Raw genomic sequence first — 21,607 nt, 5'->3', positions numbered from 1 at the left:
GGCTTGAGGGGGCCAAACATCCCATCATAGTCTGGACTGATCACAAGAATTTGGCCTACCTACAGTCAGCCAAAAGGCTAAACCCACGTCAGTCTCGCTGGTCCTTATTTTTCTCTCGTTTCGGCTCATGTATTTCTTTCAGGCCCGGACCTAAGAATACTAAGCCTGATGCCCTCTCCAGGGAATTCGCCACAGACGATTCGGTGAGGGAACCTGCACCCATCATACTGCCCGGTTGGACGGTCGGGGCACTTAGATGGGAGATTAAGGACACTGTGTTAAAGGCTCAACAACAGGAGCCTGATCCTGGCAATGGACCACCTAACCGTATCTACGTCCCATCTACAGTACGAGCTTGATTAATTAACTGGCTGTACACAGCAAGGTTTTCGGCTCATGCAGGTGTTACTAGAACTATCGCATTGGTTCAAAGGACGTTTTGGTGGCCAACATTACATAAAGATGTGAAGGAATTTGTTCAGTCTTGTGCTACTTGTGCTAGGAATAAGTCTTGTAACCAGCCCCCTGCAGGTCTTCTCCAACCTCTAAGCATCCCAAGTCGTCCCTGGTCTCGCATAGCTTTGGATTTTGTTACTGGTCTTCCCCTCTCTTCTGGTATGACAACAATTCTCACTATTGTAGACCGTTTTTCTAAAGCCTGCCATCTCATCCCTCTCAGAAAACTTCCTTCAGCCCTTCAAACCGCCAAACTCCTCAAACACGTCTTTCGTCTCCATGGAATTCCACAGGACATTTTGTCTGACCGAGGTCCACAGTTCATTTCGCAGGTTTGGAAACAGTTTTGTTTAGCTCTCGGAGCCAAGATTTCATTACCTTCAGGTTACCACCCACAGTTTAATGGTCAGACCGAAGGATTAAATCAGCAGCTAGAATCAACCCTACGATGTCTCATGTCCACTAACCCTTCTGACTGGTGCGCATATCTACCTTAAGTAGAGTATGCTTTAAATTCTCACATCTCCTCTGCCACTGAACATTCGCCTTTTGAGGCCTCACTGGGCTATCAGCCACCCTTGTTTGCTGCTCATGAAAGAGAAATCACTGTGTCATCCGTCCACCAACATGCCCACGGCTGTAAGACCATTTGGAACTCAACTGTCCACAGCCTCAATCACACTGCAGTTCAAAACAAGCGTTTTGCTGACTGCAAACGCAGACCTGCACCGTAGTATCGACTTGATGTGCCCCTTAAATCCATGTCTACGAAGCTTTCGCCTCGTTTCATTGGACCCTATAAGTTTGAGACGGTAATTAGTCCGTCTGCTGTTCGTCTTAGCCTTCCTGCAAGTCTTCCTATCCATCCCACATTCCATGTTTCCCAGATAAAGCCAGTGGTCTCAAGTGACTCGTCATTTGTGACTCTCCCCTTATCGATTATTACCGTGCCTCCCTACCTTCTACGTCTTCTGGGCTGCCAGGAGGCAACCGTTGAGGGGGGCGGGGATGATGTCAGGATCTGGGTTTGTTTTTGTGGTTGCTACATGTGCTCATTCTCAGGTGGTGCTGGAGCTCTCAGGTGTGCTGGGTGACAGGTGTGACTTATTCCACTGATTGCCAGGAGTACTTAAGCAGGAGGCTGCCAGCACTTCAATGTGAGAGTGTTTTGCCACAATGGTACAAACTCGAGCCACACTCTAAGTCTATGCTTTGTTCTTCGACCTCGTTTAACTTTGTTTTTTGCTCCTCTGCAGATTTTGAAAGCCTAAGCTTTGGATCTATGTCACTGAGTTTTCTGGACTATGTTTCTGAAAGTTACTCTGGAGGATCAAGCCTGTCTTCGTTCTGAGGATTCCTATCCTGTGATCTACCTTCGTTTGGATTCGCATCAAGCTGGCAGCTTCCTGTCCTCTTCGTCTCCTGAGCCAAGCCACAAGCGTACCCTGTCCACCCTTCAACGTAAGCCACAGCACATCGAACTTGTTCATGGTAACCTAAGCTCCACAGAACAGCACCAAGTGAACTCTCTACGGATATACCTGCTTTAGACCTGGATTCTGAATTTCATTCCCCCTGGCGACCTGACCATCATAACTCAGTAAGCCAATCTCTGTAACCAATTAACTATTTGCTCTTAGTTTCGTTTTTCCCTCCGTTACCCATACTCATCCATTCTCTTCACTTCTCTCCTTACAGTGAGATATTTCGTCCGTTCCGCTCCTGACTATATCTTCAATAAACAACCTTTATTTTACTTCCTCCTCCTGAGTGTTCTCTGTATGTGGGTCCGAGCTATTTTCGAACATAATGACAGTTATACCTTTAATGTCAATGTTATTGAAGGAATGTTAAAGTATGTGCCTTGAAGGGACTGTGGCATCATGTTATAAAAGTGTTGCTTAATGGGTTTTATTCAAATTTCTCGAAGCATACATTCCTGTCTATTTTCAAAATGTTTATTTACAAACTGATAGTATGAGTTTACAATTCAAATATAGGAAGCCCTAATGTATTCAGTTGAAAAACATTTATATTTTATTGATTTGGTTTTGCAAAATAAAAACAAAAAGACCAAATCCAGTGTTGGGTCATGTTGTCAAAAATATGGCCTGTTGCCTTTCCCCTGCCCCAACCCCTCATCCTTGTGTTCCTGGATGTTTAAAGTCAGTACAGGTATGTCAGAGCAGAACCCTGTCAACTGCAATCAGTTGCACAATCAGCATCTATACACATTAAAGGCAGCCTCTCAGATCTTTCACTAAACTCAGTAGTAAGAAGCTGGTGGTTAAGGCCAGCTGTGTGACCAGTGATTTTTGACAATTTTTATCCACCATCCCTGCATCCTGCACTTTCCAACACTTATCTCCCTACAAGGGACCTTCTTTATTCTGCCAACCTAAAAAACACTCTTCTAGCTTAGCTTTGCTCACTATAATCAGAACTTGCTTTACTCCCATTGTTAAAACCCCTGCTCCACTCATCACAGCACCAGGCTCAACATCAGTTCCTGGTCTCAAGGTAAAAAGGCTGAACTGCTTCCTTAGTTAGCTTACCTTCTGCCTTGGTTGACATAAATTACCAAAGAACTACAACTGGCTGTCAATATTCCAGTTTGCATGTGCATTTACTGACTGGTAAGATACATTTCTAATGTAAAATAACTTTGGCTACAAAAATTGTCTCTGATGCATTTAGCTGAACACAGCAAGCACATTCAAAAAATACCACTTACAATACAATTAATTCTAGTGCAAAAACCATGCTTCAACCTAATTTCTATAATTATGTAGTTGTCATGACTGTTTTGCTAACCAATGGTACAGCTTAAGCTTTCTATCAACTTTCTTTAATCTCAAGTTTTTAAATAACATCATTATTGAAAAATTGACAATCACTTTTTTATTTATTTAAGCACACTTGCCTGGTATGTCTTGTTGTCTCCCACAGTGAAGGGGAGAGGCTCGGGCAGGTTGCTGGGGGATAGCTGGGCAGCGTAGTAATATGGAGAACCACCACTTGATGCGCTGTGGTAGGAAACTGGAACCTGGGTATATTAAGGATGATTTGTCAATAACTTAGATTGATAAATCATATACAGGACAGCTTTTATAGTTATAGTACATAATATATCATTTGTTTATGCAATGAAAATACATTTGTACAAAACAGCTGCGCTTTATATAATAAATTGTGCAAATTGATCTTCTTTAATAGCTTCAATTAGATGTCTGAGGATAAGATTTCATTTTCTGTATTAAATTCCATATAATGTACACTAGCACCCAAGTAAATGCATATTTGGCTTGTTAAATCTATGCAGAGCTGTATATCAGTCACCTCATAGCAATCAGAGGAAGCCTGGCGACGTGATCGCTGAGGATTCACCTCCTCCACCACAATCTGGTATGCGCTGTAGACAAAGAAAGAAAATAATTAAATAATTTGAATTTTCTTCAATACTCATCTGCCAGAAGCAAGAAATATGCCGTGTGTGAAAATAATACCTTATAGGTGCACCCTTAGCTTGTGCAGGTTTTAGCAGGACAGTGATGGTTGTTGCAGTTTCATTAAGAAATGCCTCAGATACATCATACTCGTCTATTGTCGGGGCTTAAGAGAGAAATAGTAGTAGTAGTATCATGCAGCAATTATGGTGTTAAGGATATTTGTGTTGTTTGAACTCTATCTTCTACCTGAGATATTTGTGGTCACATTAAGTGTTGCTGCAGAACCAAAGCCTTTAGACGTTGATGCTCGTATAGACAGCTGATATGTAACACCTGGGTGGAGTTGGGCAAATGTGTAATGTGTGGCATTCGAAGGTAACGACACTGTGAGTCCTGGCCGCTGCAGAGGTACTGAAGGGTCAAACGAGCGCACACCAATGTAGCTGATCTGAAGAGATTCAGACACATAAACCACCTTTCAATATGTATGTGGCAATGTGTGTTACTAATTTAGCTCTATCAACTGCTTCCACAAATTACACTACCTCATACTGTGTTATAACTCCATTGGGCTCAGCTGGTTCCTTCCAGTAAAGGCTTATTGTCTCTTCAGATGGAGTGGCTCTAAGTGACTGATTAGGAACAGGACCTGGAACTGTTGACACAAACAGAGAGACACAATCTGTAAATACTAATAAAACCAGCAGTACAATTCTGCTCTGCAAATGAGAAAACTGGGACCAAACTAAAACATGCACAAGAAGACATACAGATAAGCATCATAAAATGTTATGTATTTATTTTTGTAAAACAGCCTGACATTAAAATATAAACAACCACATTTATAAAAAGTAAATTACAATAATAAAATGTGGCTTTTACCATCTTCATCGGTCTGAATTATGGTTTCATCACTTTCCTTCCTCCCCTCTGGATTGGTCAGGATCATCTTCAGACTGACATTAGTGTAAGGAGGCAGGTTTCCCACCAGGTGACGTGGCGCTGAGAAGGAAAAACAAAGAAAACTAATAATTATATTGTCAAACAACAACCTATTTCTAGCCCATATAATTGTCACTTTCAAAGCCTAAAGGTACAGATTAAAATGCAGTGTTTTATCTGTGTCAGAAGCAAATACGTGTTTGCAGCAGGTATTTTAAGTCTTGACTATGGGGAATAGCAAAGATCACAAGAATGTTTGTGTTGCAGATGCCTCAAAATAAATCACAAATGTACACAACTTTTAAACACAGACTTAGTACCATGAATAGGAAAAAAGCAGCAATGCCTTATTGTAAATCTCAGGAATAGAAGAGTTGGCGGGCATTTGTGCATGGAAATAAACTCATAGAGAAATAAATCATGAAAATAATTAGATATCACACTCCTGTCAGATTAATCAACATAAGCATCAATAGATTTCAAGGCAAAAAATTTATATTGGCTACTATAATAGGTGAATAGGTAGATATTTTTTTTTTTATAAACTGAAAAAATATCTATTCTCCATGGTCTCTGGGATTCCAATCAATAGCACTGCCCCAATAGATGGCAATGATGATATTAACTACGTCACAAGAAGTATGATTAAAGATGTGCAAGACTTTAAATTTAAATTTGTGCAAAACTAATGTTCTCTTTGAGACTGTGTACTATTTGCACTCACTAAATAACTGTAAAGTTTAATGGAAACAGTGAAACAGATGTAAAAGACTTAAAGAAGCAACAAGAAATTAGCTGGAGATCAGAATTATCTGTTAATAAACTTGACTTCACCTTCTTCTGATCATGCATAAGCGCTAACAGGCCACACTGACAACAATAATGTTCAGTGTGGAAGTTGTTACTGATGGAAGAATAGTCAGTTACCTATGTTCTGTACAAGTGAGGTGATTAAAAGTTAAATTGGGGAAGGAAGAACAGTTGTAAGAAATACCTTGAAAGAAAAATGTATTTTAAAGGAACAAAGTCAGCTGCTCAGATTAGACATCAGGAGACAAGCTGAAAGCTTATCTATTAAAGCAAAGTTGTTCTGATTTACCCTGTTAAAGATTCATATTATATTGTTCATGGGACATACTAGATTGTGGCACTCTTATGAAAATGTCACAGTAAGGTTCTACTTATTTTACAGCAGGGGTGACCAATTCCTGTCCTCGAGAGCTATCATCTGGCAACTTGTAAATACATTACCTTCCCAACACACCTGAATCAAGTGGCTACCTCATCAGCATTTAATTCAGATATGCAGAGACCTGATAATGAACCATTAATTTAATTTAGGTGTGTTGTTGAAGATAGTAGCTCTAAATACTGGGTTCGGGCACCCTGGCTAAAATTTTGTAATGGGCAGGTCAGAGGTTGACAGAGCTTTGATCAGAAATTACACACCAAATTTCTGATCTCTAGATAAAATCAATACATACTATTCAGTTGTTGATGTGGAGTTTCTAACACAAAAAGTGAGAGTGGACATGCATACATTACTTCTTTGTCACAATTTCTAATAATCTCTGAATATATACTTTACAATACTTTGGAAAACATAAAAAAACAGAAGGTTTTCTCACTATGCCTCTTGGATATGGATGGGAGGTGTAAACTCATCAGATAATCTGACTTTTTTTTTAATATGGACTAGGCCTTAATGATAGTCTGAATAACCTACCCCTTGTGATTGGGAAACCTATCCAATGACAGGTTTGTGAACATACTTTTCAGCAATTAACACTAAGAGATATTTTCTAATCCAAAGATGTCATTAAAATGTCTTCTCTAGTTTATTTCATAATCCCGAAAACACAGAATCCTGATACAGCAACACAATCTCTCACTATATCATGATCTGATTGTTATACAATTGTTACCTTTAGGATCCATATCCAAGCAGTCAGCTTTGCTGCGGTTGTTGGCAGTCATGTAATGGTAGCAAATGGTGACATTAAAGGTATGACAGCGAGTGATGTTGTAACCCAGGGACTCCCAGTCCACTGCAATCAAACGAGACCTGGTCTCAGCAATCTTTAGCCTCTTGGGTGTACGCATGGGCTCTACACAAAAGAGAGGAGAGAAAAAAGGTGAACCAAAAAGATGAAAGAAAATTGTGATTGTCTTAAAAAATGCAGTTGCATCACAAGAACAAGAGAAATTATAACTGTGTGTGTGTGATGTCTAAAGAAACATCTTTGTAATTTATTTTTTCATATGAACAATTACATTTTAACTTACTTATGAGGTTTTGAGTTACTGTGCAATAAGGGATATAAGCATGTTCTTTTTATTGCCAAACACTACAAGGAATGCAGAGCCAACATTTCCCCAAGATGATACAGACGGAATTTAACACTCATTACTCTGTGCTGCCATTCAACCGTTTCTCAAATGCAATATCTTCTATGAGCCAAATCTTTGATTTCCATCCTTTATGTGGATTCAGACTGCTATTGTCAATATAATGTACTTTCCTTCTTCACTGGCCAAGGCTTTAATTACCTTAACTGGCTCATTTAACTGGATCAATACTCCCCCAGTCATAACACACCCACACACACACTTAGAGAAAAGAGCAGAAACTCAAACTCCAACCATTTCTTGCTTGTTGACTTGCCACTCATGAGTGCACTTCAGGCCAAGCAATTAATTTACATGGTTGACTATCAGCTTGTTTTTCCTAACATTCAACAGCAAGGGTCAATTTAAATTTAGGAGATTAGCCAACTACTTTGCCTGTATAGAGACAAGGCAAATATCTTTAGGAGATGCCAATGGCTGCCAAAGATATATGAGTCTAAGTTTGGGAAGTACTCCTCCAAGTAGAAAAGATCTTATGCTGTCAAGAAGCATGTAATTAGCTTTGACAGAATAACACTCTACGGAAAAGCCTTTGCCTCTTAGACAGCAGTGACCACTTGATCAGCAAGCATAAAGCATGATGAATTCTTCTGCATAAGAGCATGTCAAAAGGAAATGCAAGGATTATCTTCTGAGCTTACAGGGATCCACAAGGAAAACAACTATACTCACACTGTTGTAATTTCCTGAATGTAAAATCTTTTTCGCTCATATTATTCGTACAGGTAAAAAAAAAACTGGAATGAAAGCATTATAGAGTGTGAGTAACATAGTGCTGCTCCTTTCTCACCTGTTGCTGCAATGCGACAGTCAGCATGGATATAGTGCCAGTATTACATTTTAATAAGCAGAATGGCAAAAAAGGGATCGTAGTGATGAGAATCTTCTACCGGTCTAGGCACAATCACAAATATTATTTATTATCATTATTTATAATTTTTTACAGTTTGTTAAAATCTTTGAGTTAACAGAGTTTGATCCATGACATAAACAGTATTAAAAGCATGATTAGTCATAATATGCATGATTTTGATGATGTTAAAGTACCCAAGGACCTTCAAGTATGACTAAAATCTAAAATTGAAAAAATATAAAATAAGTCTAAAATAAGTCGCCAAAGATCAGCTTTTTTGTAGTTTTTTGTAACTTTCTAATTTTGAAGAAAACAAACAAAAAAAAAAACTTTTGCTTAAATGCAGATCTCATAAAACGTTGTTTTGTTTGGAAAATTGAAGCAAGTCAGTTGGACACCTTGGCTGATCCGTCTGCTGACTACAATATTCCCAATCACTGACAAATTTGACAAGTTAGTTAAAACTCTTCAAATATGACAAACCAATTAAGTTGCAATTGACCAAATGTAATTGAAGATTCCTATTCCTTTTAACTTTGTCTTCTAATTCTCTGATACGATTTAAAGTTTTTCGAGAACTTTTAAATAAAAAAACAGTTTACAATAAAGGTATTTTCTAAAACTCCCCCTTGTCTTGGCCCGTCCTTTTTTTCCTTGGCCTTCTTCTTTCAGAGGAGACAACACAAGGACACAGACTGGTTGTTTCCTCTTGACAACCCATTATCTACCTGTCACTCACACAAACTGGCTCTGAAACTGGCCGTACACACTCTTGCACTCGGTTATTACCTGAATACACACTCACACTTAAGGTTGCGACAAAAATCAAGATTAAATCTGGGCAGAGGCAAGGTAGTTTGGGTGTTTGTAAATGTATGTTTGTGTGTGTGTGTGTGTGTGTTCACCTCTCTTAAAACTCCCTATAAGAATGTATTGTCAAGGGCAAGCACAAACCTCACAAAGGCTGAAACTAAACACACACCGAGGGTATATTACAATAATGTCAGGGTTGCTACACCATTTAAATATAAATATCTTGCCAATAAAATGACACAGTCAGAAAAATACTAAAAAAGACGAAAGGTTGTGCTAGAAATTCAATGCTGAGCAAATATTCATGTACTGTGTGTGCAATATTGGGTGCTAATGGCAGAATGGGTCATAGCATTTCATTTTGGCTTCAACCAGTTATTGGATAGTTGACATTTAAATAGAGCATGAGGGAAAACTCCTGCTTTCTCTGCCTGCCTCACTCTATTTCTGTCTCTTAATCATTTGTCTTGGTTCTTTTTTCTGTCTGTGTCTGTTAAAACCAATACCTGTGATCCTCCCCATAAACAGCTCTGTTCAAACACACACACACACACACGCAGCAATGTAATAAATAACGTAGATTTTTTAGGTCTTTTGATGCCAACACTTCTCCACAGTGAGATAGTTGTCAATTAAAACAAAATATATGACCAGGTGCCTGTTACAAACACATGCACACAAATACATGCAAAGTCAGACAAAGAAGAAAGTTCTCTCCATTACTTTCATTAGCTGGAAGGCAAATGCATTAATCACTTTCATGGCTTGCATAAGCCAAAGTTTCAAGTGGTAAATTCATGTCTGGAAGGTTTCCCACAAAGCGACCTTCTAAAAAGTTTACAAGTTTTCACACTCCTTGTGCTTTTTCATATTTTGTCACATTGCAACTACTTATTTTATTTTATTATAGGGATCCAAGGGGTTTTATGTGATTGATCAGTACAAGTAAAGCATAACTGAAAAGTAGAAGGAAAGGAATGAATGGTTTTCACATTTTTTACATATAAACTTTGAAAACTGGGACATGCATTTGTATTCAGCCCCCAGAATCAATACTGAAGCATTTAAACAGTGTAATTACAGTATGAAGACTTTGTGGGGTATTTTTCTACCAACTTTGCATATCTAGTAGGGTATATGTCTCAAAGAGAGACACACATTTTGTCTATTCTTCTTTGCAAAACAGCTAATGCTCAGTAAGATTGAATGAAGAGCATCTACAAACAGCAACATACGTAAATCTTGCCACAGATTCTTAATTGGATTTTGGTCTCCATTTTGACGGTACTATTTACATGAAAGTGTTTGTTTGATGTTGTCATCTGTTGAAAGATGGACACTGCCCTAGTATCAAAACATTTGCTGCCTCTAACAGGTTTTCTACCAGGATTGCTTTGTATTTAGCTTCATCTATCTTCCTATTAACTCTAAGCAGCCTCTCTGTTCCTGCTGAATAAAAGCTTACCCCTCAGAATGATACTGCCACCACTGTGTTTCATTGTGGGGATAGTGTGTTCAGGCTGATGTGCATACCTTGTTGCAAACATTAAACAGGACCTCTTATAGCTTTACTTCAACTATGACTAACTTTTGAACAGGCGCGACAGACAGTATGTAAGTCAGCGGTATTCTGGTCCACACTTCAAGCCAGCTGGTGGCAGTAATGCACCACATCATTGTACACCAACAAAATGACAAAGAAGGAGATATCCGGGTCCTTCAATGTGGGTTGCTAAGTTACTAGCTTGGGAGCTCACACTTGCTGATAGTACAATGACTTGGTGGTGCACAGATGAGTGAGTAAAAGAACTTGGCTTCATCCAAAATACGTAAAGCGGACAATGAAAATCGCACCCAGATTTGTAGAGTCCGTGATTAATAATTTTGCTTTCAACAAATTCCTCCCTGAGATGTGGATCTCTGCAGTTCCTCCAGTGTTACCATGGCCCTCTTGTCTGGTTGCCTGATTAATACTCTCCGTGTTTGTATGTTCAGATGGATGGTCATGTCTTAGAGCATTTCCAGTAGTGCAGTTCTTTTTTATGTTAAAATGATGGATTGAACAGAGCTCTGTGAGATACTTAAAGCTTAGTATATTGTTTTACAACCTAATCAAGCTCTGAACCTCTCCACAACTTTACCCTAATCTGCCTGGAGTGTTTCTTGCTCTTCATAATGCAGTTTGTTCACTAAAATTATATAGCAAACTTCAGAGGCCTTCACAGAGCATCTGTGTATAAGATTAAATTACACACAGGTGAACTCTATTTGGAAATGAGGTGACTTCCAAAGGCATTTGGTTGCACTGGATTTTATGTAAAGGCATTGGAGTAGAAGGGACTGAATAACAATGCAAGACACACTTTTCAGATTTTATATTTTCACCAATTTTGAAAACCATGTATTCTTAATCATTCACTTTAAATCTACAAACTACTTTCTGTATGTCGAAAGGTGAAAACGTTCAAGAGGTAATGATATTTTTGCAAGGCACACTCATCATTTCAAAACCACATTCCCTTCCTGATTCATAATGCGATGTGCCTTATCTCTATTTACTGCTAGTAAAAGCAGCGAAAGAAAGAAAGAAAGAAAGGTTATAAACTTCAGTTGGACAACTAAAGTGAGCAGGGAGGGGAAAAGTGTTTCGAGTCAAAAGATTAAAATGAAAGCTTTGTTCTTGGTACAACAGTTTGATTGTAAAAACTCTTTAAGATGTTCACTTGCCAACATCCAGTCAGCTTGGTAAAACAAGAGCAAGAAAAATAACTACAATGTTTAAGACATTTTCTATATTACCAACAATGGCTGCACATTATGTATGAATAGCAATTGCAGGAAAATTCCTGATTCATAATGTGATGTGCCTTATCTCTATTTACTGCTAGTAAAAGCAGCGAAAGAAAGAAAGAAAGAAAGAAAGAAAGAAAGAAAGAAAGAAAGAAAGAAAGAAAGAAAGAAAGAAAGAAAGAAAGAAAGAAAGAAAGAAAGAAAGAAAGAAAGAAAGAAAGAAAGAAAGAAAGAAAGAAAGAAAGAAAGAAAGAAAGAAAGAAAGAAAGAAAGAAAGAAAGAAAGAAAGAAAGAAAGAAAGAAAGAAAGAAAGAAAGAAAGAAAGAAAGAAAGAAAGAAAGAAAGAAAGAAAGAAAGAAAGAAAGAAAGAAAGAAAGAAAGAAAGAAAGAAAGAAAGAAAGAAAGAAAGAAAGAAAGAAAGAAAGAAAGAAAGAAAGAAAGAAAGAAAGAACTGTCTGGATGGACTGAGGGACAGATAAAGAAGCAGAGTAAGGAAGATGAAAAGAAGGGGAGAGAGGTAGAATGGGTGAGAGACGATAACTAGTTTGGAAGGTGGCCAAAGTTAAATGGGACCAAGTCCAAAGGCAAACCACAGAGTATGCCTTGTCTCTTTCCTCTCCTCCTGTAGACTGACAAATGGCTGGATTCATGTTGAAACTAAAAGGCTTTGTTCTTCACAGATGGAGCTTTGAAAACAACAACAATACCAATAAACACTAACAATAACACCAAGGACAGAAAGCTTCATATCAGCAGAATCCAGAGGTTGGAATTACAGCATGGAAAACAAAAGCAAAGGAAACTAAACTAAATGAAATTAAACTACGCTAACAGGAACACAACCATGCTTCCTCAACATGAAGTGACAGAAAGCCAACAAATAAACAGCTACACTGTCAAACTAAAGAAAAAAATATGGAAGATTAAAGAAAACAGAAACAAGAGAAGAGGTTGAGGAAGAAAAGGTTGTGAGAAAATGTTGCTAAATCCAAGTTAATCTGTCCAATTAGTTCCTGGTAATCCTTCCACTGTCATAAGGAAGACAAATGGAACTCACTGCATTCAATCAGTCTCTGCCTCTGCATGATGTCCTAGGCTGGATGTCTTTAGTTTTCACTTAGAAGCTAAATAAATTATTGTTTTTAATTTTGCACTGCAAAGGTTATTTCTTAAAGAAATTAACAAAGGCCACCTCTAAAAGAAATTATCCTAAATATCTACAAAATCTAGATTTTTTGTATGTTTGTTGGATGTTTTTTGTTTGTTTATTGTCATTCTGAACGTTAACTATTATTGATGAGTAGGTAAATTTGGGACATTAATATGAGAATTTTGCCTAATGTATAATGACAATATACTGATTGTATTTACTTTGACTGAATAATTACCACTATTATTGCTAAGTTATTTGAGTTGCCACAAGGACACTCCTATTAGATTTCTGGCATCATGTTTTAAAGCATGGAACATTGAGTTTCTCAACTGATTGAAAAATTTGAGTTCTTCTTTATGTTTTTCTTTGTATTTTCAAGAATGCAGCTAAACAATGAAGTGAGATAAATACAGTGCTGGAATACTTCTGAACAGGATGAATGTTGGTCTCCAACATACTCATTTTGAGTTTAGAAAAGTGCTGAATTATATAGTTAAATCACTTAACAGTTACCCATGAATCACTAAAGCTTTAAAATACACCTCAGTGAAGAGATACCAGTTTTGAGTCTACACATATCACGTTATCTAAGAAAACTATTTTAATCATGTCACTGGGCATGAAGTAGCTAGCAGTTTGTTAGAAAAATATTCTTTAGTTTCTATTATGTGAAACATGCAAAAAGACTGCCACAACTTCTACATTTTTAAAGGACACAGATGTGCCTGGTTTAAGCTTAACTGTTTTCAAATAGGGCTGTAGTTGACGCAGTTGGTAGTACTGTTGCCTTGCAGCAAAAAGGTTCTCGATTCGACTCCCGGCCAGGGGGCTTTCTGAATGGAGTTTGCATACTCTCCCCGTGCATGCGTGGGTTCTCTCTGGGTACAAACGTTACTCCAGCTTCCTCCCACATTCCAAAAAGGTTAATTAGGTTAATTGGTCTCTCTCAATTGCCCCTAGGTGTAAATGGGTGTGTGCATGGTTATTTGTCCTGTGTGTTGCCCTGCGATGGACTGCCGACCTGTCCAGGGTGTACCCCACCTCTCACCCGTAGACTGCTGGAGATAGGCACCAGCTCCACAGCGACCCCGAACAGAAGAAGCGGATATAGAGAATAGATAGATGGATGGATGTTTTCAAATATTACCTTTTTGTTCCAAAAATATGACTTTATGCTAGTCATAGATAAAGGTTCAATAGAACATTCTGTGGACATTTGTTATCACTCCTTTTAGATCATAGTTTCAATCTGAGATTAAACATGTTTTTTATGCCTCAACGATCAGCTGAAAGGCGTCAAGATGGAATGGCGGGGAAAGTTGATCCAAACATATTATGCTTCTGATCCAGCTCAGCAGGTAAAAAAGGTTTTTAAGAACCATGAGCTGTAAGCATAAGATGGGATCAGGGGACAAGTGTGAAAAAATATAAAGCTCAGACAGCAGCAAAGAGGTCTGAGGCTACAAACAGAGTTACATATTATAGTGACTATCTAATCTAACAAATAAGTTGATCAGCACATTTGGATGCTGATAACATATTGAGGAATGCACAAAACAACTTTGCTTATTGTTTAAGCTCTGAATGCATTGGGACAGCCATCAGGTGGATTTTAACACAGTTCAGCCAGATATCATTAAGTATAGGAGAAACTATTTGAATACAAGTGTTTAGGAAAAGGACTGATAATTCCAGCAAACAAAAATACAGAACATACCATTATATTTGTAAAATCTAACATAAATTTGGCAAGCTTAACACTGAGCAAAAGTTTAGATTTTCTGTTTGGTAGGTGAAATCCCTGTCACACATTTTATGCATATTGTCAATTGAATGCTACTGAGTTATATGGCACGCCCCTTTAGTGCTGCAAAGCCAGCTATATGTGATAAAAGTTCGAATAGCCCTGTGGTCTTGTGGCTCTGTGTTTATTGTAGAAGTATGAGTTAAATGGGTTTATGTTGGATAGATAACAGTGCATCATAATGGGTCAAAAGTTGCATTTTCATAAACTGACATTTCTGATAAAAATGTACCTGTTTTCTAACTTCTGCATGAAATAGAATTAAAATATGTATGCAAAAACAAAACTTCCTCAGTTTTAGAAATAACTATTGGAAATAGTGTTGGAACATTAAATAATCTCACTTTCTTCAAGCCATATTTTAGAGCATGCTTTTTTTCTGTGTACATTTGTGGACCTATGATTTTAGTTTTCTTGTGGATCTGTGAATATGTATGTTGAACCTGATCGTGAGCAAGAGCTTTCAGGAGAAAAAAAAGTAATTTGGATTAAAAACTACTTCATCATCTTCTCCAATGAGACAAGCACACACATTGCACATAGACTCACTGCTCTTCACTTCAAGTTGATTATTTTTCACCCTTCAGACAAGAGCAATACATCACCCAAAGAAGAAAAATCGAGAAAAGTCTGCGTGGAGAGAAGGATACAGCATGAGAAAGGGGTAAAGATAGAAAACTAAGAAACAAATGTGATGAAAATAGATGTAGACATAAAAGCAAAGAGGAAGGGATCTCTTATCATATCACCTGCTCAGCAGAGTGTGTGAGTTCTCCCCAGGATTTTATTAACTTTATAGGTTTTAATTAAGCTGTCTTTCATACAGTGGCATATTGAGCCTTTTTGCCTGACATTGGTGCACAAGTTTGTCTGTACGAGTGTGTTTCTAAGTCTTCAATATATGAAAGATTCTGCAAACTACAGGTGGTGGGATCAGACAAACCTAACCAAACAGAAAAGCAAAGAAATCATTACCATTTAAATAACATTTCTGGCCTGTGTGTGTGTGTCTCATAACTAACACAAACGCACTCAATAAAATTTTAGGCGTGCACAAATGTGCATGTGTGTGAATGGCCTTAAAAAGATTAACATAATAAAAGACAACCCTTTAATAAAAACTGAATCAGCAGAGCACAGTGATAAGAATTACTTAGTGTTGTTACCACCTGATAACTATGTTTATTGCATACTAATTTAAGGTATAAACAAGTGAGAATAGTTTGTGTATATACTTTACATTTCATGTACCCTCTCATGCACAAATAAATTGATATATAGTTTTAAACTGGGTGATGCAGATAAAAACGTGTATTTAATGATAAGAAACTTTAATAGCTGTTTGCTTCCTAGCTGAGAGTTAAATGAGAATGCAGCAAAGTTGGTAGAATATAAATGAGAAGATGCATCCAGAAGCTGGTTAGCTTAGCTTAAAGGCTAGAAACACTGAGGAATAAATGATAAAACACCCCAGCTTCATTCACCTGCGGAGAGTCCTGGTAGTTATTGCACCATGCCAAGAGAATGTTTGCCACATTAGCCGTCATAAGCGCATTATGTGTCATTTATATACAGTGCCTTCGACAAGTATTCATACCCCTTAAACTTTTTTTCCCCATTTTATTTAAGTAGGATTTTAATGTGATAGACCAATGCAAATATGTTGAGCGAAAAGTTAAATGGTGCATAGTCTTATAAACTTGTGCAAATAATCTGACAAGTATGGCATCTACATGTATTCAGACCCCTGAATTTTGTAAAACCACCTTTTGATGTCATTAAAGTTGTAAGACTTAAAGTGCCTTGTGAAAGTACTCGGCCCCCTTAAACTGGTCAACCTCTTGCCACATTTAAGGCTTCCAAAATAAAGATATAAAATTCTAATTTTTTGTGAAGAATCAACAAGTGGGACACAATCATGAAGTGGAATGAAATTTATTGGATGTGTCAAACTTTTTTAACAAATAAAAAACTGAAAAGTGGGGCGTTCAATATTATTCGGCCCCCTTGCGTTAATACTTTGTAGCACCACCCTTTGCTGCAATTACAGCTGCAAGTCTCTTGGTGTTTGTCTCTATCAGTTTTGCACATCGAGAAACTGAAATTCTTGCTCATTCTTCTTGCAAAACAGCTGGAGCTCAGTGAGGTTGGATGGAGAGCGTTCGTGAACAGCAGTTTTAAGCTCTTTCCACAGATTCTCGATTGGATTCAGGTCTGGACTTTGACTTGGCCATTCCAACACCTGGATACGTTTATTTGTGAACCATTCCATTGTAGATTTGGCTTTATGTTTTGGATCATTGTCTTGTTGGAAGATAAATCTCCATCCCAGTCTCAGGTCTCTTGCAGACTCCAACAAGTTTTCTTCCAGAATGGTCGTGTATTTGGCCCCATCCATCTTCCCATCAATTTTGACCATCTTCCCTGTCCCTGCTGATGAAAAGCAGGCCCAAACCATGATGCTGCCACCACCATGTTTGACAGTGGGGATGGTGTGTTCAGGGTGATGAGCTGTGTTGCTTTTACGCCAAACATATCGTTTTGCATTGTGGCCAAACAGTTTGATTTTGGTTTCATCTGACCAGAGCACCTTCTTCCACATGTTTGGTGTGTCTCCCAGGTGGCTTGTGGCAAACTTTAAACGAGACTTTTTTTGGATATCTTTGAGAAATGGCTTTCTTCTTGCCACTCTTCCATAAAGGCCAGATTTGTGCAGTGTACGACTGATTGTTGTCCTATGGACAGACTCTCCCAACTCAGCTGTAGATCTCTGCAGTTCACCCAGAGTGATCATGGGCCTCTTGGCTGCATCTTTGATCAGTCTTCTCCTTGTTCGAGATGAACGTTTAGAGGGACGGCCGGGTCTTGGTAGATTTGCAGTGGTCTAATACTCCTTCCATTTCAATATGATTGCTTGCACAGTGCTCCTTGGGATGTTTAAAGCTTGGGAAATCTTTTTGTATCCAAATCCGGCTTTAAACTTCTCCACAACAGTATCTCGGACCTGCCTGGTGTGTTCCTTGGTCTTCATGATGCTCTCTGCGCTTTGAACAGAACCCTGAGACTATCACAGAGCAGGTGCATTTATAGAGACTTGATTACGCACAGGTGGATTCTATTTATCATCATCAGTCATTTGGGGCAACATTGAATCATTCAGAGATCCTCACTGAACTTCTGGAGTGAATTTGCTGCACTGAAAGTAAAGGGGCCGAATAATATTGCACGCCCCACTTTTTAGTTTTTTATTTGTTAAAAAACTTTGACTCATCCAATAAATTTCATTCCACTTCACAATTGTGTCCCACTTGTTGATTCTTCAGAAAAAAATAAAATTTTATATCTTTATGTTTGAAGCCTGAAATGTGGGAAAAGGTTGACCAGTTCAAGGGGGCTGAATACTTTCGCAAGGCACACTATGTGGTATCTCTACCAGCTTTGCACTTCTGAAATGTGTTCAGTCTTGCCACTGATTTTCAACTCTATTTATGTCTGAATTATGATTAGGCTGTTTTGACCCATGAATATGCTTTCATCTAAACCATCACATTGTAGCTTTAGCTGTATGTTTAAGGTTAATGTCCTACTGGAAGGTAAACGTCCACTCTAGTATTAATTCTTTTGTAGCCTTTTGTAGCATTTTTTCCCATGATTTCCCTGTATTTAGTTAAATCCCTATTTCTACCAATTCTCACCAACTTCCTTGTGTCTAGCTAAAATAAAGCATAACGGTAAAATGATAATGCTATCATAATGTTTACATTTTGGTTTAAGATGCAATGTTGGTTTTCTGATTTGTATCTGTATTTAGGTAAAAAAATCCTGTTTTGATCTCCTCTGACAAGTGTCTTCTTCCACATGTTTACTTTGGCAACCTGCGGATGTGGCTGCATGACTTGTAGCATGCTGCAAACAGGGCATCTTAGGGCTTCCTTTTAGCAATGAATTTCTTCTTGCCACTCTAAAGGTAAGGTAAAGTAAGGTAAGTTTATTTATATAGCGCTTTTCAGCAACAAGACACTCAAAGCGCTGTAGATACAATTACAATCCAGGAAGACAGCAGGAAGAAGAGCTTAGTTGCTGTACGATTTCTTCTAAGATTTTGCAGTTTATTTGGTGAAATTGGGAAATTTTGTCAAAATCAGTTCTAGTTGGAGACAACATTGGTACTGGAGTTGATGTGGATGTGCTGACTGCCCCTCTGATCTTTTGGGTTTTTTCAGTAAAGAATTTAACAAATTCATTGCAGGCCCTGGTAGAGTGGAGTTCAGATGCTACAGTTACAGGAGGGTTTGTTAACCTGTCGACTGTGGCAAATAATGCACGAGCATTGTTAATGTTTTTGCTAATGATCTCAGAAAAAAAGGATTCCCTTGCATTTTTCAGTTGTAGGTTATAATTGGGAAAATATCACTAAAAGTGGTCCTGTAAACAGAGCCTACCCCTGTGCTGTGGATTTCTGCGGCTCCCTCGATGTTACCAAGGGGTTCTCTGTTGTTTCTCTGAATAACGCTCCCTTTGCCAAGCCTCTCAGTTTAAGTGAATATCATGATAAGTTTGAAGATGCATCATTGTCTTTCCATTTTTAGAAGACTGACTGAACAGTGCTCTGTGAGATGTGGGGATATCCTTTTACAGCATAACTATGCTTTGAACTACTCCAGCACTTTATCTGTGACATGTCTGGTGTGTTCCTTGGTCTTCATGATGCTATTTTTCTTCAGTACTCTTGTCTAACAAACTTCAGAGACTTTAACAAAACAATTGCAATTATTGTCAGATTAATATACAAACAGGTGAACTATATTTACTAATTAGAGAATTTGTGAAGGCAATTGGTTTCCCTGGATTTGATTTTTATCGATATCTGAGTAAACCAGACCGAAAAAAACAGCTCACTAAATGTTTCAGGTTTTTAAACGTAAAAAATGTGAAAACCACTTAGCATTTTCCTTCCACTTTACAATTATGCACTGCTTTGTGTTGGTCTATCACCTAAAGTAGAATTCATTGAAGTTTGTTGTAATGTGATAAAATGTGTAAGTGTGTGTAAGTCCTTTTGCAATTAACTTAACATAAAATTTGAATTTTGGTCCATGATAAATAAATTGTGCAATAGTAATAATTAAACTAAGCTAAAAAAAATTATCTCTAAACATCATCAAAAGTCTTTCCTAACTGATTATCACAAGAACTAAAATATAATGTCTGACTTGATTTAAATCATGACTTTACTTTTTTCTTTATTCTATTGTCAGCACATTGTGGGGATTACAATAACTCTGTGTCTTTGATGTTGACGTGTTCCAGTTGTAAGAGTAGAAAGACGATTAATTTCCTCAGGAAACTGCTCAATAGATGAGTCGCCTGAACAAGTCTATGACTTCCTCTTTGTCAATAATCAAGAACAAACGCACACACTCCCATCCAAATTCATTCACCTACTCACACACACACACACACACACACACACACACACACACACACACACACACACACACACACACACACACACACACACACACACAGAGAGAGGGGTTGACAGACATCAGTCAGGCTATGTGGTTATGAGTTTTCATTTCTTTCATTTTCATTCCCGAGTTTCATCATTCCCTCGCCTCTTGCTCTCTTCCTCGCTCTGAGTCTCTCTTCTCTTCCTTTCCCAGCCTTATTGTTTTTCATCATATCTCCATTGCTCTCTTTTTCTGTTTTTCATTCAAACTCATTGCTTTTATTTGTGTCTCTCTCTTTCATATCCTTTTTTTTTTGTCTGCGCCGTCTCTCTCCTCCAGGCTAGCTGTGCTTTTATTTCAGTCGTTTATTTCTACAAATGTCAGACATTGTTTCTGCCCTCTGTCTATTGATCCACAGAGAGCGAAGGAGACGAGGAGAGGGAGGCACAGAGGAAGGGTGAAAAGCCAATGAATATGAAAGGAGGAATATATAGAAGGAGGAGCTGTAAACATAAGTAAAACGATAAAAAAAAACAGGTCAGAAGTGAGAGGAATAAAAAATGCAATCTGAGTTTCAGAATACCCACCTTTTTGCTTAAATTTAGCCTCTCTCTATTCTCCCCATACTCTGCTTGCCTATTCACTCTTCAAATATTTCTTCCCCAAATAAAACTTTCATTCTAAAACAAAAGGGCAATGGTTGATGGTGTAGACAAAAAACAAAACAAAAAAACAACAGGAAAAATGTGCAAGAGAAAACCTGGCTAAACTCTGGGTACCTGTATTTTTTCTTGCTGTATGAGAATGTTCATCCATAAAGCTGTGAATTTTCCTTGACCTCTTTGTCTTACCTGCACATTTGGTGCGAGTAATGAGAGGTGGTCCTGGTTTTCCGGTCCCTCCCTCTCCTGGTCTTGTTAGTAACACTCTGATCTCATACTCTGTATCTGGATCCAGGTGCCATAACTTGTAGTTGGGAGAATTCACAGCATGGGTCTCAGTCCAGGTGCCTGATGTCATCCGGTATTCAACCTGAAGGGAATGATCAAACAAAAAATATTGGTCTTGTTATAGCATTTAGGATTCTCTTCCATCAGTTGTTGAATACACTTCTGTTAAATTACTCACTCAATGTTATTACAACTTTAACTCATAAAAGTGAATGCTTAAAAATGATTTATCATCTCATAAAGAACACACCTCTTTAAGTATAATAGGTCCATCACCAAATATGGAATTAGCGTTGAGCTGAATCAGCAGGTATGTAGGGCCAACACCTAGGAGCTGGGGTGGAGCAATTGGGTGTGGGGGCTCTGAAGAGAAAACAAAATAACAGAAAGTTGTTTAAAAGGATCTTGAGATGGATAACACACTATAAAGCAATGTTGCAACTTAACAGAACTGGTATTGTGAAACAATAGCAAAAACAAAAAGTAAGAAGTGGCACGTCTTAGAATAAATTTATTCAGTAGCACTTACTCAGTC

General features: G+C 38.0%; 1 protein-coding gene across 15 annotated transcripts in view; it reads right to left on the bottom strand.

Annotated features, from left to right (window-relative positions):
- The window catches only part of ptprk (protein tyrosine phosphatase receptor type K), a 144,580-nt gene that overhangs the window by 38,747 nt on the left and 84,226 nt on the right, over nt 1-21,607 (bottom strand). For all 15 annotated transcript variants that reach the window (XM_047388776.1, XM_047388780.1, XM_047388779.1 and 12 more), the window contains 9 exons: nt 21,323-21,435; nt 20,974-21,154; nt 6,773-6,955; nt 4,788-4,907; nt 4,451-4,560; nt 4,152-4,353; nt 3,963-4,068; nt 3,796-3,868; nt 3,380-3,502 (listed from right to left, as the gene is read on the bottom strand). In XM_047388776.1, the coding sequence (XP_047244732.1) occupies nt 3,380-3,502; nt 3,796-3,868; nt 3,963-4,068; nt 4,152-4,353; nt 4,451-4,560; nt 4,788-4,907; nt 6,773-6,955; nt 20,974-21,154; nt 21,323-21,435 (1,211 nt within the window). The remainder of the gene's footprint in view (nt 1-3,379; nt 3,503-3,795; nt 3,869-3,962; nt 4,069-4,151; nt 4,354-4,450; nt 4,561-4,787; nt 4,908-6,772; nt 6,956-20,973; nt 21,155-21,322; nt 21,436-21,607) is intronic.

The sequence above is a fragment of the Girardinichthys multiradiatus genome, chromosome 15 (genome assembly GCF_021462225.1).
Source record: "Girardinichthys multiradiatus isolate DD_20200921_A chromosome 15, DD_fGirMul_XY1, whole genome shotgun sequence".
Taxonomy (NCBI): Eukaryota; Metazoa; Chordata; class Actinopteri; order Cyprinodontiformes; family Goodeidae; genus Girardinichthys; species Girardinichthys multiradiatus.
Note: the sequence above shows the minus strand (reverse complement) of the source record. Positions and strands in the feature narration are given on the sequence as shown.